The sequence below is a fragment of the Thalassophryne amazonica genome, chromosome 8 (assembly GCF_902500255.1).
Source record: "Thalassophryne amazonica chromosome 8, fThaAma1.1, whole genome shotgun sequence".
Lineage (NCBI taxonomy): Eukaryota > Metazoa > Chordata > Actinopteri > Batrachoidiformes > Batrachoididae > Thalassophryne > Thalassophryne amazonica.
The window spans coordinates 13,369,018-13,389,705 of record NC_047110.1 but is presented as its reverse complement, the minus strand read 5'-3'; the positions used below and the strand labels follow the sequence as shown (position 1 = coordinate 13,389,705).

General features: G+C 42.8%; 1 protein-coding gene across 1 annotated transcript in view; it reads right to left on the bottom strand.

The window, feature by feature from the left end:
* The window catches only part of LOC117515424 (transcription initiation factor TFIID subunit 4-like), a 106,262-nt gene that overhangs the window by 31,224 nt on the left and 54,350 nt on the right, over positions 1–20,688 (bottom strand). Inside the window, 10 exon segments of the mRNA XM_034175990.1 lie at positions 456–581; positions 751–881; positions 1,451–1,620; positions 2,744–2,841; positions 4,943–5,046; positions 12,817–12,892; positions 16,166–16,357; positions 18,342–18,431; positions 18,562–18,684; positions 18,919–19,113. Coding sequence (XP_034031881.1) covers positions 456–581; positions 751–881; positions 1,451–1,620; positions 2,744–2,841; positions 4,943–5,046; positions 12,817–12,892; positions 16,166–16,357; positions 18,342–18,431; positions 18,562–18,684; positions 18,919–19,113 — 1,305 coding nt within the window.

Sequence of the window (20,688 nt, the reverse complement as noted above, 5' to 3'; positions counted from 1 at the left end):
TGAATAATGTGTAAATAATTTAGAGGTGATTCAGCAGAGGGAGTGCTTTAGTTAAGGCACGTGAAGATTACACTGTGAAACAAATCGTTATCTAGGCAACTAGATCAATCTAACTGCGCAGATTAAACAGCTAACGATACGCAAAACACCACTGTGGCTCCGGAACAGGAAGTGATACAATACCGCAGTGAGAGCCAACCACCAGTAGAGACCAGTTCCAAATAAACATCAAGTAAAAAATAAATAAATAAATAAATAAAAATTTTACTTAAGAAAATATGATTGTTTTACTGTTGGTGGTGGAGGAAAATTCATAAAAAAAACAACACTGATGAGTTCTACCCGAAGAACTCCTGAGATGTTAATCTGAAGAGACTGCACATGGACCTTCACACGTGTGCAGGTCCGTGCTCATATGAGATTCTGCTCATATAATATTCTGTGAGAGTTTGCACCTTGGCTGCTTTCAGCAGAATTTCTCTTTCTTGTTCATCTTTGCGTTGCTTCTCGAGCCGCTCCAACTGCTCGAAGAAACGCAGCTGAGAGCGAACGTCTGATATCTGTTCACACTGCTCATCATCCTGTTAGACACAGAAGAACATAAATGAAGGTAATGCAAAGATTAGTGGTTAGATAGTTGAGAGTGCAGGAAATAAAATCATGGAGGTGTTTATGAAATCAAAAACTCAAAGTAGAAATTCTGGGGGTACTCTGAATTCAGACAGGCAGCACTGACTGATGAGTACTCACCTTTCCAATGTCAGCGCGGTGCTGTGCCACAGCTGAAACCTTCTCCAGCAGAGAGCGTAGTCTGGACTGGGTGGCGTGAGAAATTAAGTTCACCACCTCCAGCGGTACCTCCGTTACGCCGAGCTTCTTAGCTGGGGACAAGAAGGGACAAACAATAACTGACTATGAAGCTTGTTTTCAAGTGCTGCTGTAAAAACGTAGCCTTCAGGCTGGACCACTCGGGGGTCAATGTCCTGCTGAAATACACTGAGCTTTCTGTGCTGCAATCTTAAAAATGTTGAGCTGCACCCTTGTATCTTACAGCACTTGTAAAGCCTTATGTGCCATCCCTCGCTTTGCAGTCTCAGGAACTACTCTGTGTTCCAAATATGGAGGAAAAAGTCAGCAAGCTACAGAGTTTCTTCTGATCACCCTCCCTTTTTGAGGAATAATTTGCCTGCTCAAATCAGATGGTCAAATTCTTTTGAGTCTTAAGACAGATTTTAAATACAGATAGCCTGTAACAAGTCAAACAACGATATTATTCTGTACTGATATATACCGATCAATATCCCACCACAAACTACAAATTGTATTTGTTTTAAGTGTAAGGGACATGGAAAGTGAACAGCGTCTGACTGTGGGTTTATGTATGTTCCATTCAGCCTGTGAATCATCGGCTAACCCCTTCAGAATGTGTCAGCATTGCCGGGTGTCGTACCCGTGTCCAGGATGCGGCGCTGCAGCAGTCCTGTGGGTAGAAAGGATTCGTCTTTACAAGAGCGGATTTTGGTTCCAACGAGCTCTGAGCTGGTCGCTAGGATACGGGCGTTCTCCTCATTGAGGTTGACGCCGGCCATGGAAGCCACATCGTTAATGTCGTCGTCATCTCTAAAGACAGCAAAGACAAAGACAGCCTGAAGACCTCAGCAGCTCTTCCAACACAAAGAACAATGTCATTTGATTCAATATACAACCCCTGGCAAAAATGATGGAATCACCGGCCTCAGAGGATGTTCATTCAGTTGTTTAATTTTGTAGAAAAAAAAGCAGATCACAGACATGACACAAAACTAAAGTAATTTCAAATGGCAACTATCTGGCTTTAAGAAACACTATAAGAAATCAGGAAAAAAAATTGTGGCAGTCAGTAAGGGTTACTTTTTTAGACCAAGGAGAGGGAAAAAAATATGGAATCACTCAATTCTGAGGAAAAAATTATGGAATCATGAAAAACAAAAGAATGCGCCAACACATCACTAGTATTTTGATGATTCCATAATTTTTGTCAGGGGTTGTAAGAACTGGTTGTGTTTGATGACAACAAATCAAATTCCACACACAAAAATGAACAAATGAAAATTCTGCTTTTTAACCTCAGCCTCTAAAATAATTTTTTTGTGCACATATAGTAGCAATTATTGTGCTTGTGTGAACTGCTGGATTTTCACACTGAAGTTCTGTGTTAAATCGGGACTAATGTAGTCCAGCTCTGGTCTCAGTCTGTCGTCGCAACAAGATCTATGGGCTGCAACGAATGATTACCTACAATCAATATATTTGATTTTTTTCCAACTCAGACTTGATTTCTACCCAAACAAAATGGGGGGGGGCCTTTTGTGTGCAAAGATGAAATCTTAGCTTGTTTACTTCAACTCAAGTGTTTCCCAACAGCTGTATAGACCTGTGAGTGATGAGACATCATCTTACTATTTCGGGGTTTGTTTTTTTTTGGTCATCTTAGAGGTCAGCTGACAGCACCATGATGTTAAACCAGCTGCAGTCCAGCGTTTAAGCTAGCAGTCAAAGCTCACAATAGAAGGCTTCAGATATCAGAATTTGACAAGCTCAAAAGTTTTTTGCACCTATTGACATTATAAAAGTCAGCCATTACCCTTCTGTTACACACCAAACATCTCCATTGTTGAAGGCGAAGTGTCATTAAAAAGTAATAGGTATAAAAGTTTGATAATCAGAATGCTGATTTTTTCAGATAACACCTTAAGTCGGTTACTGTGCAGCACCTGACTCAGGGCTGTTAATTTGTGCCACGAGGGCCACATCTGGCCTGGTCTCTGTTCTGAAATTCTTCACGGGGGCTCTGGAGTCAAACTTTAAAGAAAACAGTGGGGGAACGTGCACCCAGAGATGGCTGGGGGGGGGGGGGGGGGGGGGGGATTCTGACAAATATGCACTTTAAATTTTACTTTAATATAAAAGTATTGTTTCTCATGATGACACTGAGTAATCCTGTCTGTGGATTTTTTTTTAATATGCTCATATGTTTTTCTATGGTTTTTGTTGTTTTTACCCGATGTGATCAAGCTTTGCACATCACTTAACTTTACCTTTTACATTTCTGAGCCTCACGTTTTTACACACAATACACATCATGATTTTCCCCCAAAAAATAAGAGCGCTTTGAACATATCTGGGCAATGAACACTGATGATGACGCACACTCAGATGGTCATTACATGCACAGAAACTGGGATCCATCTGCACCACAGCAGACAGACTGCACCAAAGTGTCCACACTGCACACGAGTGTACAGCAACCACATACTGCCACCTCCTGGCTCCTCTATATTACTGCGTGCCTGAGACTTCGCTGATCAATGTCGAACAGCACCACATACAAACGTCCTGCTCTTGTCCTAATTATGATTTCATTACCACTTCACTACTACTAAATATGGAAATAAAAATCTTGAGGATAACAGATGTTCATCTTAGAAATAATGACAAAACCTATCACAAGAAATAACCAGCAGGTACACAGGCAGAGCACAAACACCTGTCAGGGTGATATCGGTCAGTTATTATCACCTCCACCAAACTCCAGAGGGGGCTGGACACGTGTAACATTTACCCTATCAGATCAAAATCTGTGAAAATAGTATATCTGAACCCAAGAATCACTGTCCATGATTGTTCATCGTAAGCAGGAAGCCACAATTTTAGTTAAACTGTCCTCCATCAGACAGACAGCAAAAGGCAGGAAACCCTGCCATCCTCTGATGTGCCATCACAAGGCTCAATTTGTCAAGAACAAAGTGCTGTGGTCTCCAAAACATTAACTTTTGACATTTTCTCATCAGCTCATCCTGACAGTATGATTATGTGATAAGAATGCCAAACTTGAGAATCTGGCTCTGATTAATATATGCTGTCGTAAAGATTTTAATGCTATAAACTGTTTCACCAGCTGACCTCAGAGTAAACAATGGCTGGAATAAAAACCTGCTAAATTTTTGTAGCGATACCACCACAGGTGGACACGTTGCTAACAGTTTTCATTGCTGATTACCTACTGTTTGTACAACCCCTGGCAAAAAATTATGGAATCACCGGCCTCAGAGGATGTTCATTCAGTTGTTTAATTTTGTAAAAAAAAAAATAAAAAAAAAAAAGCAGATCACAGACATGAGACAAACTAAAGTCATTTCAAATGGCAACTTTCTGGCTTTAAGAAACACTTAAACCATATTTTTTTCCCTCTGCTTGTCTAAAAAAGTAACGTTACTGACTGCCACAATTTTTTTTCTTGATTTCTTATAGTGTTTCTTAAAACCAAAAGTTGCCATTTGAAATGACTTTAGTTTGTTTAATGTCTGTGATCTACTTTTTTTCTACAAAATTAACAACTGAATGAACATCCTCCGAGGCCGGTGAGTTCCATAATTTTTGCCAGGGGTTTATGTATACTCATGCCCCAAAAGACAGTTTTGATTCATCCTGGCATCAAAGTTGTGAAACACAAAGTCTCTGATATCTGCCATGACACGGGGGAGACGGGGCCTTTCTTTATTACTGAGGCCATACGTAAACACGCCTAGTGAGCATACAGGGCAGTCTGACACTGTTGGCAGATATCTCATTTTGATGGAACTTGGCAGGTACACTGGAGGTATGGATTGGAAGATGTGATTTAATTTTTGGGTAGGCTCAGTTCAACAATTGAGGTCAGAGGTCAAGGTCAAATCCTAGCCCCCATGCTAATTATCAAATCAAATCACAAATTTTGTGGAATAAGTGAGATAGCTTATTGTTAAACTTGCTAATTAAAAGCCCATGTGACATTTTCTCCAATACTCTGAAATATAAACTGTGGCATCTAGATTTTTTTTTCCTTTGTCTGTTCTCAAAAACCTGAAACAAATTTTTTGCCATCTCACAAAATAAACAGTTCCTCGGTGTGTCTACAGTTTACCTGAATGTCCGCCACCGGATCACACAGTTTCTTCTGATTGGCTTGAACTGCCAGGTGAATAGGACTTTTACCAGCTAGCACTGTTGGCCCTCTTATAAGTGCAGCTAAAGGGAAAAAAAAAGAATAAGAATTTTGGAGACTTTTACAAAACAGCATTTTAGAATCATATAATCTTAAAGTATGTGATGTTGGTGAAAAGTATTGAGCTGACACAAGGAATGACGCCAGCTCAAATTGAATCTCTTTCAGGCCCTGTCACACCTTGAAGATTTAGCCAGTGTATACCGACTTATAAGAAATTTCGCAAATATGCTGTATGCGTCGAATAAGTTATGCAGCTGTCACTGATTTAGCCAGGGTATGCTGGCAGCCCCGTTTCCACCAAGCGGTCCGGGTCGGTACAGCATGGTATGGTATGGGTCGGAACAGTTAAATATGGCTTGGTTTGTGTTTCCACCGCCGGCAAAACCCTTCTGTTTGGCAGGCAGAGCACATAGATGTTGGCAAGCATGCCATCGAGCACAGCGTACGCTTGTCACGCGGCCTCTCACCTCCACACAGAGGCCAAAGAGAGTAATTTAACTTTAATTTTCCAATTCAATTAAATTATTTCATTTATATAGCGCCAAATCACAACAAAGTTGCCTCAAGGTGCTTCACACAAGTACGTTCTAACCTTACCAACACCCAGAGCAAGTACACAGGCGACAGTGGTAAGGAAAAACTCCCTCTAATGATTTGAGGAAGAAACCTCAAGCAGACCAGACTCAAAGGGGTGACCCTCTGCTTGGGCCATGGTACAGACACAATTGACAATACGAATATACAGGAAATTTGGCAGGTCCATGCAGGTGCACAGGACAGGAGGGCCTGCAGAAGAAGACCCCCCACTCCCGTCTCCGGATGGAGCCGCACCTCAAACAGAGAGAAAAAACAGAATCAGGCAGCAGAAAGACAACAAATACAGTATAATTTGTCAGCATTAAGAAACAAGAAAAACAAGAAATACTAAGGTGATCGCCGGCCGTGATCACTAGCCGTGAGCTTCACTAAAAGACCCAGACTTTAGATAAAGTTGATGCCACAGTGCGCTCTCTTTACTAATAAAATTAATTTAAAATGGTAGGAAGCATAGTAACATACTATGCCAGGATGCTAGCCATACAAAAAGGAAAATAAGTACGTCTTAAGTCTGGACTTGAAAGTCTCTACAGAATCCGACTATTTTATTGACACAGAACAGGGGCACGATAAGAGAAAGCTCTGTGACCCGAAGACTTTTTATTCACCCTAGGAAAACAAAGTAGTCCTGCACCCTGAGAATGCAGAGCCCAGGGCTGGTACATAAGGTTTAATTAGGTCAGCTAAGTAGGGAGGTGCTAGCCTGTGAATAATTTTATAGGCTAGTAACAGAACCTTAAAATCTGATCTGACAGGAACAGGAAGCCAGTGAAGAGATGATTTTATTTTATTTTTGTCTTGGTGGATCATGGGATTTATTTTCATCACGTGCAGAATGCTAAAGAATCGACTGATGTCTGTGATAAACGCTGACGTGAATGATGGAGGTGCTGTAACTCTTTCAACTTTTAAAATAAGTAACTGTCGTGTTGTGGCACAAAACGCGACGCCTCTAGTTCAGGCTGAGAAACGCACCTGGGCAGAATAAACACAGTGGGACTTTTTAAAACGCTACATTTCTTCAGCCACAAGGAACTAAAGCATTTTCTAAAGCGTTTTCCAAATCAGGACGGTTATGTGGATAGGTTTTTCGTCAGGCTGTGATGTTGAAGTTGACAAACAAATGGGTGAGATAAAAACTTCTAGTACCCAAATGTACTCTGAATATGAATACCAGGAAATGGTTTTATTGGGAAATAATGGTGTTTTTCCTCATTTCAGGAACCCTAAAGTTTGTTAAGTAAGACATTAAAGACAAGGAAAAATGCTGCAGTTAACCTTAATTCAGAGAGAGAGAGAAAAAAAGAAAAAAAAAATCGGCGAGATCTGTGCAATACATCTTAAGGACTGGCTTGTATCTCTTCCATACAAAATTCAGTCTTAGAGCGAACTACCTACCCAGCAAATGGCAAGGAGACTTGAATTTGCTAGGTGGTTTTCCAGAAAACTGGAGACAGATGACTTTCTTAGGAAACTTCAGATGAGGAAGTTACATTGATCATGTAGTGTAAAATATAAAGGGTTAAAACATCAAAAAGGAAAGACTGAAGTAAAAACTGTGCACTGGGGAGAAAAATTACAAGCGTCGGCCACATGCTCATGCAGAAAATGTCTGATAATATTGATTGGTTTTTCTGTGCTGTCACAATATGTTTGGGTACATTTTTTGAGACACCCTATATTTACTCAGAATGGTTTAAATATTTGAAACAATCTGAACTATTCGCATTACTGCAGCTTTCAGTTGTTAAACCAATCAATGGACAGCATCAATGGACGTATTTTGACTTATGAGCAACTTACAAGAAACGCATGTCAACAGTCGCATGACCTACCCACAACTTATGGACCGCATATGCGGTACGTATGAGACGATATTACGCGATACACCAGCGTGCTTCAACATGCTCTTAACTTACACAAAACCTACCCATAACTTATTAGATGTACGCAAGTGTATTTTTCATACATCGGCATACGCTGGCTAAATCATCAAGGTGTGACAGACCTGTCAGATGGGTAACCTGCCTGTTTAGTCATCCCACATTTTTGCCCTTTGATCCAACTTTAAGAATCTGGTAGTCACACAATATTCATGAAAATGGAAAAATGAACAACGCTGAATATCGTACTGTCAACCAGTGCCAAAACATCGACAGGAATAAGTCCAAACATATCCAGTGGTGATGTGAACGGTTCAGAAAGTCACAATGCTTCTTTGTTTGCAACTGTGGAATTCAAGAGGAGGACAGACATTCATGCCTCTGGGTCCTCGGCCTGACATCAAGGGACACCTCTAAAGAGCTTATGGAGTCATGAGGATGCTGTACAGAGGTGTTTGGTGGTCTGATGATGAAAGACCTGAAACCCCCAATGATCCCAGGCACATTACTGATGATGCATCCTGGAGCTGTTTCTTGCAACTGAACAAGACTGTCGCATCATAATGACATCACACCTAAAATAGCAGTCCACTTCCTTGTTTTTGTACTGCTTGTTTTCACACCAAATGTGAACTGTACCCAAGCAGACATGAACCATAATCCAGGCCAACTTTTCAAGTGGACCAAGACATAATTCATTGAGCCTTGCTTGAGTAATGTACACAGTGTTCACATTACTGGACTTTGGCTTCATGTGTACTCTGAGCCGGGTCCCCAGTGCAAAAGCCCCAAATGTCAAACAAATGATTACTGACAGAGACTGAAATGATTAATATCGCTTGCGCGGTGAGGGAACGTCAGCTATGACATTTTGGCCAAGTGGTCCATTTTTCTGATTATGATCCAGCTCACAGGTGCCTCAGTGCTGAGGACCCCAGCCGTTGGAGAAGGCCAATGAGAGAATCAGAATCAGAATCAGAAGTTTATTGCCATTGCCAGTGAACAGGATTCACAGACTAGGAATTTGCTTCGGTACAATGGTGCAACATTAAGAAGAGATAAAATGCTAAGATAAAAATAACGTGTGTCAAAATAAGATAAAATATAAGATAAAAAAAGAAATATGAAATATGAAAGGCTGTGTGCAACAGAAAAACAGAGAAACAGAAAAAACTGTGCAGTGGGAGGAGTGCAATTAAAAACCAAAGTACATTGTCTAAAGTGACCCGTGATAAAATGATAAAGTGACAGAGTTAAGCTTATGGTGACTGAGTTATGAGGTGTTCATGAGTCTAACGGAAGAGGGGAAGAAACTGTTCTTATGGCGGGAGGTTCTGGTCCGGATGGACCGCAGCCTCCTGCCCGAGGGGAGTGGTTTGAATAGACCGTGTGCAGGGTGAGAAGGGTCAGCTGTGATCCGACCTGCTCGGCCCAGAGTCCTGGAGACGTGCAGGTCGTGGAGAGATGGAAGGCTACAGCCGATCACCTTCTCAGCAGAGGCCACAATGCGCTGCAGTCTGTGTCTGTCCCTGGCTGTGGCCCCGGCGTACCACACCGTGATGGAGGAGCAGAGGATGGACTCGATGATGGCCGTGTAGAACTGCACCATCAGCTGGACAGGCAGCTTGGCCTTCTTCAGCTGCCGCAGGAAGTACATCCCCTGCTGGGCCTTCTTGATGAGGGAGCTGATGGTTGACTCCCACTTGAGGTCCTGGGTGATGGTGGTGCCGAGGAAGTGGTGACAGACCACAGTGGTGATGGGGCTGTTGGTGAGGGCGAGGGAGGGCAGGGGGGCTGTGGCTTTCCTGAAGTCCACGATCATCTCCACTGTTTTCTGGGCGTTGAGCTCCAAGTTGTTGCTGCTGCACCAGGTCACCAGCCAGTCCACCTCCCTCCTGTAGGCAGACTCATCCCCATCCGAAATGAGTCTGATGAGGGTGGTGTCGTCCGCAAACTTGATGAGCTTTACAGAGTCGTGGCTGGAGGTGCAGCAGTTAGTGTAGAGGGAGAAGAGCAGAGGGGAAAGGACACAGCCCTGTGGAGATCCTGTGCTGAGAGCCCGAGTGTTCGAGACATTTTTTCCCAGCCTCACACGCTGACTCCGGTCCGTCAGGAAGTCTGTGATCCACCTGCAGGTGGAGTTGGGCACGTGGAGCAGAGAAAGCTTGTCCTAGAGCAAACCTGGAAGGATGGTGTTGAATGCAGAGCTGAAGTCCACAAACAATGAGACGTCCATATTTCACTTGGCTATGGCAAATAGATGGTAACATATGAGAAGTGCGGATGGACTGGTTGCATCCAGGACCCAAGGCACTGCTGTACTGTGGTGAATGCAGGGACAAGTGGCACCAGCGCATGCTCCCAGACCTGACCTAGCCTAAAGGTTTGTTCCACTATATATGCCTCTGCTGAGGAAAAATATCATCAAAATGATGATGAGTGATAGACCTTTGACCATGACAGAGCTGGTGCTGCTGCTGCCAACATCATCGCTCCACAGCTTAACTCATTCTGATGAAAAGGTTTGGTGGATGCTACACCTGATAACTGCTCCAGATTGAAGGGGTGAAGAGAGAATTTAAAGTGTTGTGAAGTACATACAGCTGAACATTGGCAGCTGGTCACTTTGACTCTGTCTCTTCTTGCTAATGTGACCAAGAGGTGATGCAAGTCCCACCCATGCTTGACAGCACTGTGTAAGCAATGCCGATAGGTTGGACATGTGGTCCGGATGGACAACACGCGACTTCCGAAGATGGTCTTCTTCGCTGAGCTGTCCTCTGGCGCTAGAAAGTCTGGATGACCTCTTAAGTGCTACAAAGACTGCTTGAAGACATCGCTTGGGGCCTGTGGCATACCTGTTAATGGGTGGGAAACATTTGCCACTGACCGCAGTGCCTGGCGACTTGCTGTCCACAAGGGGGTCAAGACAAGAAAATGCATGCAGGACATGGACCAAAAGCGCCAGGCCCAAAAAGAGAGAAGACCTGATCCAGCAGCTGCTGTTGTCTGCCCAAAGTGTGGACGCATATGTGCGTCTGCTTTTGGGCTGCGTTCTCACCTTCAGCAGCAGTGATGTCTTTGTCGGTTCGACGGACTTCCATGATGATGATGATAAGCAATGCCATCAGAACACCCTCTGCTGGACAAACTATGTAATGACATCATGTCCAACAGGCAAAGTGTTTTTCTGCATTGTTTATTCAGTAAAATGAAAGTTTTCATACAACCCCAATTCCAATGAAGTTGGGATGTTGTGTACAATGTAAATAAAACAGAATACAATGATTTGCAAGTCCTCTTCAACCTATACTTAATTGAATACACCACAAAGACAAGATATTTAATATTCAAACTGATAAACTTTATTGTTTTTGTGCAAATATTTGCTCATTTTGAAATGGATGCCTGAAACACATTTCAAAAAAGCTGGAAAAGTGGTATGTTTACCATTGTGTTACATCACCTTTCCTTCTAGCAACACTCAATAAGCATTTGGGAACTGAGGACACTAACTGTTGAAGTTTTGTAGGTGGAATTCTTTCCCCATTCTTGCTTGATGTACGACTTCAGTTGGTCAACAGTCCGGGGTCTCCGTGAGGGGGAGACCCCTCACAGGGGGTCGTTTTGACCGTTGGGGTTTTACATAATTATTGTATGGCCTTGCCTTACAATATAAAGCGCCTTGGGGCAACTGTTTGTTGTGATTTGGCGCTATATAAAAAAATTGATTGATTGATTGATATTTTGCGCTTCATAGGTCTGGACTGCAGGCAGGCCAGTCTAGTACCGCACTCTTACTATGAAGTCACACTGTTGTAACACGTGCAGAATGTGGCTTGGCATTGTCTTGCTGAAATAAGCAGGGATGTACCTGAAAAAGACATTGCTTGGATGGCAGCATGTGTTGCTCCAAAACCTGGATGTACCTTTCAGCACTGATGGTGCCATCACAGATGTGTAAGTTGCCCATGCCATGGGCACTAACACACCCCATACCATCACTGATGCTGGCTTTTGAAATTTGCGCTGGTAACAATCTGGATGGTCTTTTTCCTCTTTTGTCCAGAGGACACGACGTCCATGATTTCCAAAAACAATGTGGAATATAGACTCATGAGACCACAGCACACTTTTCTACTTTGCATGTGTACATTTCAAAAGAGCTCGGGTCCAGAGAAGGCGGTGGCGTTTCTGGATGTTGTTGATGTATGGCTTTCACTTTGCATGGAGTTTTAACTTGCACTTGTAGATGTAGTGACGAACTGTGTTAACTGACAATGGTTTTCTGAAGTGTTCCTGAGCCCACACGGTAAGATCCTTTACACAATGATGTCAGTTTTTAATGCAGTGCCGCCTCAGGGATCAAAGGTCACAGGCATGTTGGTTTTTGGCCTTGCCGCTTACATGTAGAAAGTTCTCCAGATTCTCTGAATCTTCTGATTATATTATGGACTGTAGATGATGGAATCCCTAAATTCCTTGAACGTTGAGAAACATTGTTCTGAAACTGTTGGACTATTTTTTCAAGCAGCTGTTCACAAGGTGGTGATCTTCACCCCATCTCTGCTTGTGAACGACTGAGCCTTTTGGAGATGCTCCTTTTATACTCAATCATGACACTCACATGTTTCCAATTAACCTGTTCACCTGTGAAATATTCCAAACAGGTGTTCTTTGAGCATTCATCAACTTTCCCAGTCTTTTGTTGCCCCTCTCCCAGCTTTTTTGAAATGTGTTGCAGGCATTCATTTCAAAATGAGCAAATATTTGCACAAAAACAAAAAAGTCTATCAGTTTGAACATTAAATATTTTGTCTTTGTGGTGTATTCAACTGAATACAGGTTGAAGAGGATTTGCAAATCATTGTATTCCGTTTTTATTTACATATCACACAATGTCCCAACTTCATTGGAATTGGGGTTGTATCTGCAAAAATAACCGAGGAAGAGACTCATATCAGCCGATAACTTCCGAAAATATCAGTTGAGCTCTAAAAGCAACAGTAATGTCTTAATGTTCTTCCTCACAAGTCAGTCATTGCTGCAGCTACCACGTGACAGAGTCTGAATACTCTCCTTCCATGACACTGCACTTCACATTGTTCCCAAACATGAAGACACCATCAAATGAAAAATATTTCCATCTGCAGCACTGTTGTGTGTGGACCAACAAGATGTGTTTGGGGGGGGGGGGGGGGGGGGAGACATTAATAAACATACAGAAAAACTAGTAAACCAAATCATTCCAGAAGGGCATAAATTAGGCTGAAAGCTCATCTTCTACCCCTTCCTGAGCATAAACCTCACCTTGAGGTCTGTTGGCCTGACTGATGACCACAGGTGTACGGGTCTGCACCGTCTGGACTCCTGGTCTACCCACGCCCTGGATTAAAAACAAAAAAGCACACAACATTCAGTAAATAAAAAAAAAAAAAAAAACCTATAAAAACATTTTGTAAATCATAAACTTCATTTCACTTCAAATCAAATCAATTTTATTTATATAGCGCCAAATCACAACAAACAGTTGCCTAAGGCGCTTTATATTGTAAGGCAAGGCCATACAATAATTACGGAAAAACCCCAACGGTCAAAACGACCCCCTGTGAGCAAGCACTTGGCAACAGTGGGAAGGAAAAACTCCCTCTTAACAGGAAGAAACCTCCAGCAGAACCAGGCTCAGGGAGGGGCAGTCTTCTGCTGGGACTGGTTGGGGCTGAGGGAGAGAACCAGGAAAAAGACATGCTGTGGAGGGGAGCAGAGATCAATCACTAATGATTAAATGCAGAGTGGTGCATACAGAGCAAAAAGAGTCATTACTGCCGATGTGAATTACAATCTTACCAAATTTATGCTTAGCCTTAGCCAACAGTTTCAAATTTCCTTCAATGTCACCTGCTCTGGCCCCCGGAAGACAATTGACTATGGCTGCTGGTGTCGCTAATTTCACATTTCTCAAAACAGAGTCGCCAATAACCAGAGTTTGATCCTCGGCGGGTGTATCGTCGAGTGGGGAAAAACGGTTAGAGATGTGAACGGGTTGGCGGTGTACACAGGGCTTCTGTTTAGAACTACGCTTCCTCCTCACAGTCACCCAGTCGGCCTGCTTTCCCAGCTGCTCGGGATCTGCCAGAGGGAAACTAACGGCGGCTAAGCTACCTTGGTCCGCACCGACTACAGGGGCCTGGCTAGCTGTAGAATTTTCCACGGTGCGGAGCTGAGTCTCCAATTCGCCCAGCCTGGCCTCCAAAGCTACGAATAAGCTACACTTATTACAAGTACCATTACTGCTAAAGGAGGCCGAGGAATAACTAAACATTTCACACCCAGAGCAGAAAAGTGCGTGAGAGACAGGAGAAGCCGCCATGCTAAACCGGCTAAGAGCTAGTAGCTGCGCTAAGCTAGCGGATTCCTAAAAACACACAAAGTGAATAATGTGTAAATAATTTAGAGGTGATTCAGCAGAGGGAGTGCTTTAGTTAAGGCACGTGAAGATTACACTGTGAAACAAATCGTTATCTAGTTAACTAGATCAATCTAACTGCGCAGATTAAACAGCTAACAGATACAGCAAAACACCGCTGTGCTCCGGAACAGGAAGTGATACAATACCGCAGTGAGAGCCAACCACCAGTACAGGCTCAAATATTAGTGTGTTTGTCTGCTATATGCTATATTTAACTGAAATTGCTGATCCAAACAACCAATGATTTATAAAGGAAAATCATCAGGGGTGCCCAAACTTTAACATACAACTGTGTATATATGTTAGATTTTTTTTTACAGTTACGTGCAACACTTGTAAGCATTTTGTTTTGATTTTAACAGGCTGCCTTTATTACTAATGGCTGCAGGTCCACTAAATCTTCTCAGGCCTGCTGCTTTTACCGTGACTGCATCAAAATGAACAGTTATCACTTTAAAATGAGTTATCATAGCACGACATCACACTTGTGTAAATTTTGGAATTAATCTATGACTCACTTTTTAACGTTAGCAGCTACATTCCATTGAGGCGCACGCTGGGACATTTCTAAACGTTACTTCACTGCTGTAAGAAACACTCGAATACTCAAGTACTTTGTTTTCAGAAGTCTCTGTAGCTATTTGTTGCAAATGCTGTATACTTTGAAACCAGTCACAGAAGTGCACAAAGTAATCCCTGTGGATTATCAGACGGTCACTTTTAGGGGTTTGATGTGACTGCCTAAACCAGGGGTGGCCAAGTTCAGTCCTCAAGAGCCACATTCCTGACACTCTTAGTTGTCTCCCTGCTCCAACACACCTGAATCCAATGAAAGACTTGTTAGCAGACCTTTAATGAATCTTTCATTGGATTCAGGTGTGTTGGAGCAGGGAGACAACTAAGAGTGTCAGGAATGTGGCTCTCGAGGACCGAACTTGCCACCTCTGGCCTAAACCATCAGGTCCCTCAGAGTGATGGGCCTGTCACAACCATCAGCCAACAGTAAAGCTTGTATGGAGTACTTGGAAAACCATCCTGCACTGGTCAGCCCTGCATTATGCAGGTGTGTGTGTGTGTGTGTGTGTGTGTGTGTGTGTGTGTGTGTGTGTGTGTGTGTGTGTGTGTGTGTGTGTGTGTGTGTGTGTGTGTGTGTGTGTGTGTAAGAAACTGACTACAAGTTGTGCTCATAAGTTTATATAGACCTTGGCTAAACACTTTCAAAATAACACTTGCCACAATCAAGCTGACTGCCCCTTGAAACAGCACTGAAGATTCCACAATCTGATGGAATTATTTTAAAAGCTCAATGACTAACTGCACCTGGCTAATTGGGAAATCTTCACTGGTCACATTTATCCTAAAGTGCAATCTCAAAAAGATTAATCTATACAATCTATTATACAAAATACAGAAAGCTTTGGACCAAATAGACTTTATATCATTTATGAACAAGGCTGCAATTAACACCCAGCTAAGGAACTGATTAAGGACTTGAAGGCATCAGACATTAAGGTCTTATTGTCCACCTTTAAGCGAGCACTCCATCACCATGACCTGGAAGCCTGCCAGCCTCAGAGAAAGCCATTAATCCAAAACTGACATTAAAAGAAGGCCTTCATCCTGGTGATCAACTGTAAACGTCTGTCAAGATTTCTCATGTCAGTTTAAGATTAATGGCTTCCTGACTGGTCCACAGCACATTTTTTGTCAGTAGACTGTATAGTTTCTTGTGTCATCACAATTCTTTTTGAGATGCAACAAAGAAGAAAAAAATGTGCTCCAGAAGTCTTTATGTATTGTTTTCCTGCTCCTAAACACAAGGAGGTGCTGGTTCTTCAGGTGGACTCTTAAATATAGTCAAATGTTGCCCAATTAATCCATAAATAGACCAATTAGTCATTCAGAAGATTCTACAGGTAATTCAAACAAGAGTGCTCAGAGAGCACAATATCCCCTGCTGTCAAATGCTGCTTTGGTACAAGTGCTTGATACATTCTGATAACATTTCAAGGACTTGTAGCAAGTTTCACAAAATTCACCCTAAATATGTGAGAGGAGTTGATTTCAGAAGGTAGGCACCAACTCATGAAGCTGGCAGTGTCTAGATTTGTTAATCAAGGGCCATAAATTAATCCAGTGGTTCCATCACTGTGGAGTTATGAAACAGAGCACAGACTACGTTCCACGTACCAAACATGTCGTGTTTGCAAGTGGTGCATTCAGTCGTACAGTAGTGGTGGTGTGACTGATGGGCATCCGCGGTTTAATAGTTGCCGTGGTGACACCAACTGGAGCACCCGGGGGTGGAGTGGCAATGCTGGGAGCGGTTGATAGAGTCTGTTGGCTGTTGAGAAAAGATTGGCGCAGAGCAGGGAGGCTTTTCTGTGGAGCACAAAAATACAAGGTACAGTGAGTGGACCCTCAGTCAATCAAACCTTTACAGTATATGAAGCGTGCACAAGAGACAGAGCAAATGAATAAGGATGAATAACATTAATAAGCATGAACAATTTAAGAATCACTTTTTACCAAAATTAGACTGGACCATCACCTCCCCATACAAGAGTTCTTTAAAGCTAGGGTAGGTAACTCTGTTCAGAAACACTTTGTTATATTGGGTGAAATGGTCGGTCTATCCTTACAGTAGCCCATACATTATGTATTCAGAAAAAGGAGAAAAAAAAAAAAAATCAGACGTCTGTAGCAGCTGTAGGATCAATAAAACTCTGACCAGTATAAGCCCTGCGGTGCGCTCTCAAAAAACAATCAGATGCCTTCATGTCTAGTTCTTCCTGCTTGCGTCACCAGGCTCGATGCCCCCCTCTGTTCCTCCCGCCTCCACGCATGCACACTCATCTTGTTTCACCAAAGAAGTTCACTTCGGTACAATGGCAGAGGGAACACAGCCGAAACTACCACTTCCACCGTTATGTTTAATGGCTCACCCCGATAGAATGCCAAGGAAAAGAAAGCCGGTGCTGCATTCTCTCGGTGGAAACAACGGAGGCATCTGAAGGGCCTGAAAAGTGACGCAGAGGTTGCTCTCTTTCTTTTGGACAGGTAATTACTTTTGCTTCGGGGGGGATTTGTTATTTTCATATAAGATTTTCCAACTTGGCTAAATTTGTAGCTCGTGAGGTAGTTTGGTTGATGCAGAAATGGCTAAGTTGGCTGTCCTCTGCCCCGCTGAGTCCCCCAGTCAGATGTGCGTTCAAGTTTGCGGGGGCATGGCTTTGGACAGAGCACTGATGGGGTAGTGGGTAGGGGGTGGAACCTAGAGGAGGTGCTACTTTCAAATCTTCCTATCTCTCTTGCTAGCTCTCCAGGACTACCAACTCTAGCTTTAAGAGTTGCTAGTTTGGGAATGGTCATAAAGACAAACCAACTTTTACACATCAGTTCATGCCATCTTTCATTAAAAAATAATGCCAGATAAAAAAAATGATTAACAGGAGCTTCACTGCTTTCAGCCCAGCTTTGACAGGAGCTAAATCAAGTGGTACAAACAACAGCAGTATTTGTATTAACAGTATCAACAGCACCTAGAGGCGGGACACAGCCAGTTCTTTGTATTGCATTGTCCAATTCAATACCCAACTTAGGAGGGATGTCACGAGAACAGGTTAAATCGGTGGACCAGTGACCCAAGGATCCTCAGGTCAAATTCCTGTCAGGCTCAGCACTGCTTCCAGTGTGCAGATGAGCGCCTTGCATGGCAGCACACTCGTTCGTGTGTGTGTGTGTGTGTGTGTGTAAAAATGACTGTAAATTGCTTTGGCTATCTGTATAAGATGTGAGAGGTCTATATAAATGCAGTCTACTTAGCATTTCTGTGCAGTTATGCATCACACAGCCCACAAAAGTTGCATAACAGCAGCTGATAAACTCTAATAGAAGATTAAGGGAGAGAAAGTCCACAGCATTTCCTCCAAGAATTCTTTCTTTTTCTCCAAATAAAAGTCGTGATTGTCAAGCAACAGATGAACTTTTCATTTGGTCTTGATACTGTCATGCTACATCCATGTTTTGTACCACAAAGTGGATTTTGCTTCAGTCTTCAAGCTACATGAGAGTCAAAGACTCTATTGGTTTTTGTTGTTGTGGGTTTTTCCCATGATGTCATTATGGATTCCTCTCAGGTTTGTTTACTCCCTACACAGTGAACAGTCAGTGCCATATTTGAGTACAGTATCATCTACAAAACCAGGTGTTGGCTGTATGTTCTCTTTTTTATAACGTCACATTCATTTAAATCAAGTTACACTATTTTCCCCCGTGTATAATTTGACATGGGAATTGCAGCACAAATGACATAACGGCTTATCCCACCTCTGACAGTACCAGTACCAGTACCAGTTAGCTCTACCTTGAGGAAAGGAATGAGGTAGGGCTGTGGTGAGGACTTCAGCTCGGCTTGCAAACGAGAGGTGAACTCCTCGGGCTCGATCTTAGCGTCCTGAACAAAGACAACACCATCATCAAAATCATTTCAAACACAACTTCAACAAGACAACCCGTCAGTACAAAGCTTCAGCAGAAACTGTGCAAAGGTAGAATACAAAAAAAAAAAAAAAAAAAAAGCTTACGAGCAGGTCCTGCACCAGGGACTTCACATTCTTGGAGGTATCTGGGGAAGGGGAATTGTGGGATGCCAACTTGATGAGGGTGGAGAGGAAGTTCTTGCATTTCTTCACGTTTTCTTGCATCTCCTGTTAGGGTAGGAAAGTGCATTTTTGTCAGTTAAGGGTATTAAGATTACACTGAACAATGTCTGCAAAAGAAAAAAATTAATTTCTCAATAATGTGTATAAAAAGAGTTTAACTGTGATCACAGGCAGGCAACACCTGAAACCTGCAAGTTCCTTAGGATGTTAAGGTTTTATTTTTGGCAAATTTGCTTCTTAGCTACACCAGTATGTGTGCTTGAAAGAGTAAATTTTCACCTGGGACACTACAGTGACTCTGGCAGCGGGCGTGACAGCAGGAACTGCCGTTGTGCTCGTCAAGGGAAGAGTAGACGGCACGCTGGGGGGCTTGCTCAGGACCTGCCCACCCGCCGTGATCACGGTCTGTGCTTTTTGTGGGGTGGTCATCTTCACCGACGCCGCTGCACCACCAGGAGACACGGCCATGGCCTTCTGTGACACCCACCAAACCAACAAGGGTTGAAAACCACCAACCAAACACCACAAAAACACACTTACACCTGACAGGACTTCTCAGAAGGACTTGAGGCACACATACCACACATATCCAGAGTTACTCATGCGAGTAACTCTGGATATACACAGAGATTTTGGTTGAGTTTTTTCCCGTTCAGCAGAGAGAAAGTGAATCTTTGTTCGGCTGTCCTCCTCAGGTGTGCGCTGAGCTGCTGTTAAAGCATTTCACAGCCTCGGGACGTTGAAGCGGCTGATTTTTCAGTAACAATTCTGTTCATTTTTCGGAAAATCCGTGCTTGGCAGCACAGACCATTTGAACCCGAGAGCAGGGCGGAAATTTGCCATTACCAAACTCTCAGCTGCGGTGCGCAGAAGAAACAGCTCAGCTTCAACTCAGAAACCTCCTCCTCAGCAGTAAACAGAGCAAGGGAGCAGGCAGCACGAGAGAGGCTTCAGAGACGTGGTTTCTCTACGGTATCGGAAAATCCGATTGGATCGGGAAATTCCCATCGGATTTTGGATTGGATTTTCAGATTTTGGATTGGATTCGGGAAATTCTGATCCGCGAATTATGTCGTATCGGGTTCCGATACTGACGTAATTCGCGGATCAGAGATTGGCCCCAACCCTAACCATAAGAGGACAAAAGTCCTGATAATTCTCCATCATGTGACAAACACTTGTATCACACATTTGAAATCAAGCCCTAATGGAACAAACCACAAACCTAAAAAGACCCGAGGCAAGCTTGATGCAGATCCACACCAAAGTTTACTCAACATTTCCTTAGTCTGAGGTCCACACCTCCACAAGGTTTCACTGAAACACTTTCATGTCCTTCTGAAGTATCCTGTTGACCATCTAACAGGCAGAAAAATGCCAACAAAAATAGAACCTCATTGGCAGAGACAATAAAAAGAATAGCAAGAAAGCATCACCTGTACTCAGCTAAAATGTGATTCATGTGTAGTTTAGCAGCTGAGAGCAACAATAAGGGACACAGGTGAGCATGAATGAGACAAATCATAAAAAAAATCTGTTTTATGTACCTTTCACAAATAAATATAGCTGAAGTTTAATGTTAAACAGCCTAAAAATCTCACAATTCTGTGACATGTACAGATGTCGTAGTAAAGACTAGGCCTAGAACTATTCATTTTAGAGCAGTGAGACATGCCCACTAATTTGATCTGTATTGTGTGTAACACACCCACACGATCTGCAAGACACAGACTGCAAAATTTGTATTGCAATAGTGCTCAACAGCACCAAACTTTAAATATGTACTATATTTCTTGGAGAAAATTTTAGCAATCTTGTCAACTGTTCCTATTCAAGCTTAGAAAGCAGAGCCACCTAAACTTTACCAAAGACTATGAAGTCACTCTAAGCCTTAGCTTTTGAAAAGAAGGGGAAAAAAAAAAAACATAGTATTAGAGTGAAACTATCTTCAATTTAAAGCATGGCGTGTGCACTGATTGTTTTCATTTTGTTACCTTCTATTTTCTGAGCACGAGTAACACAGCTGGCTGTTTAACATTATCATTTCTG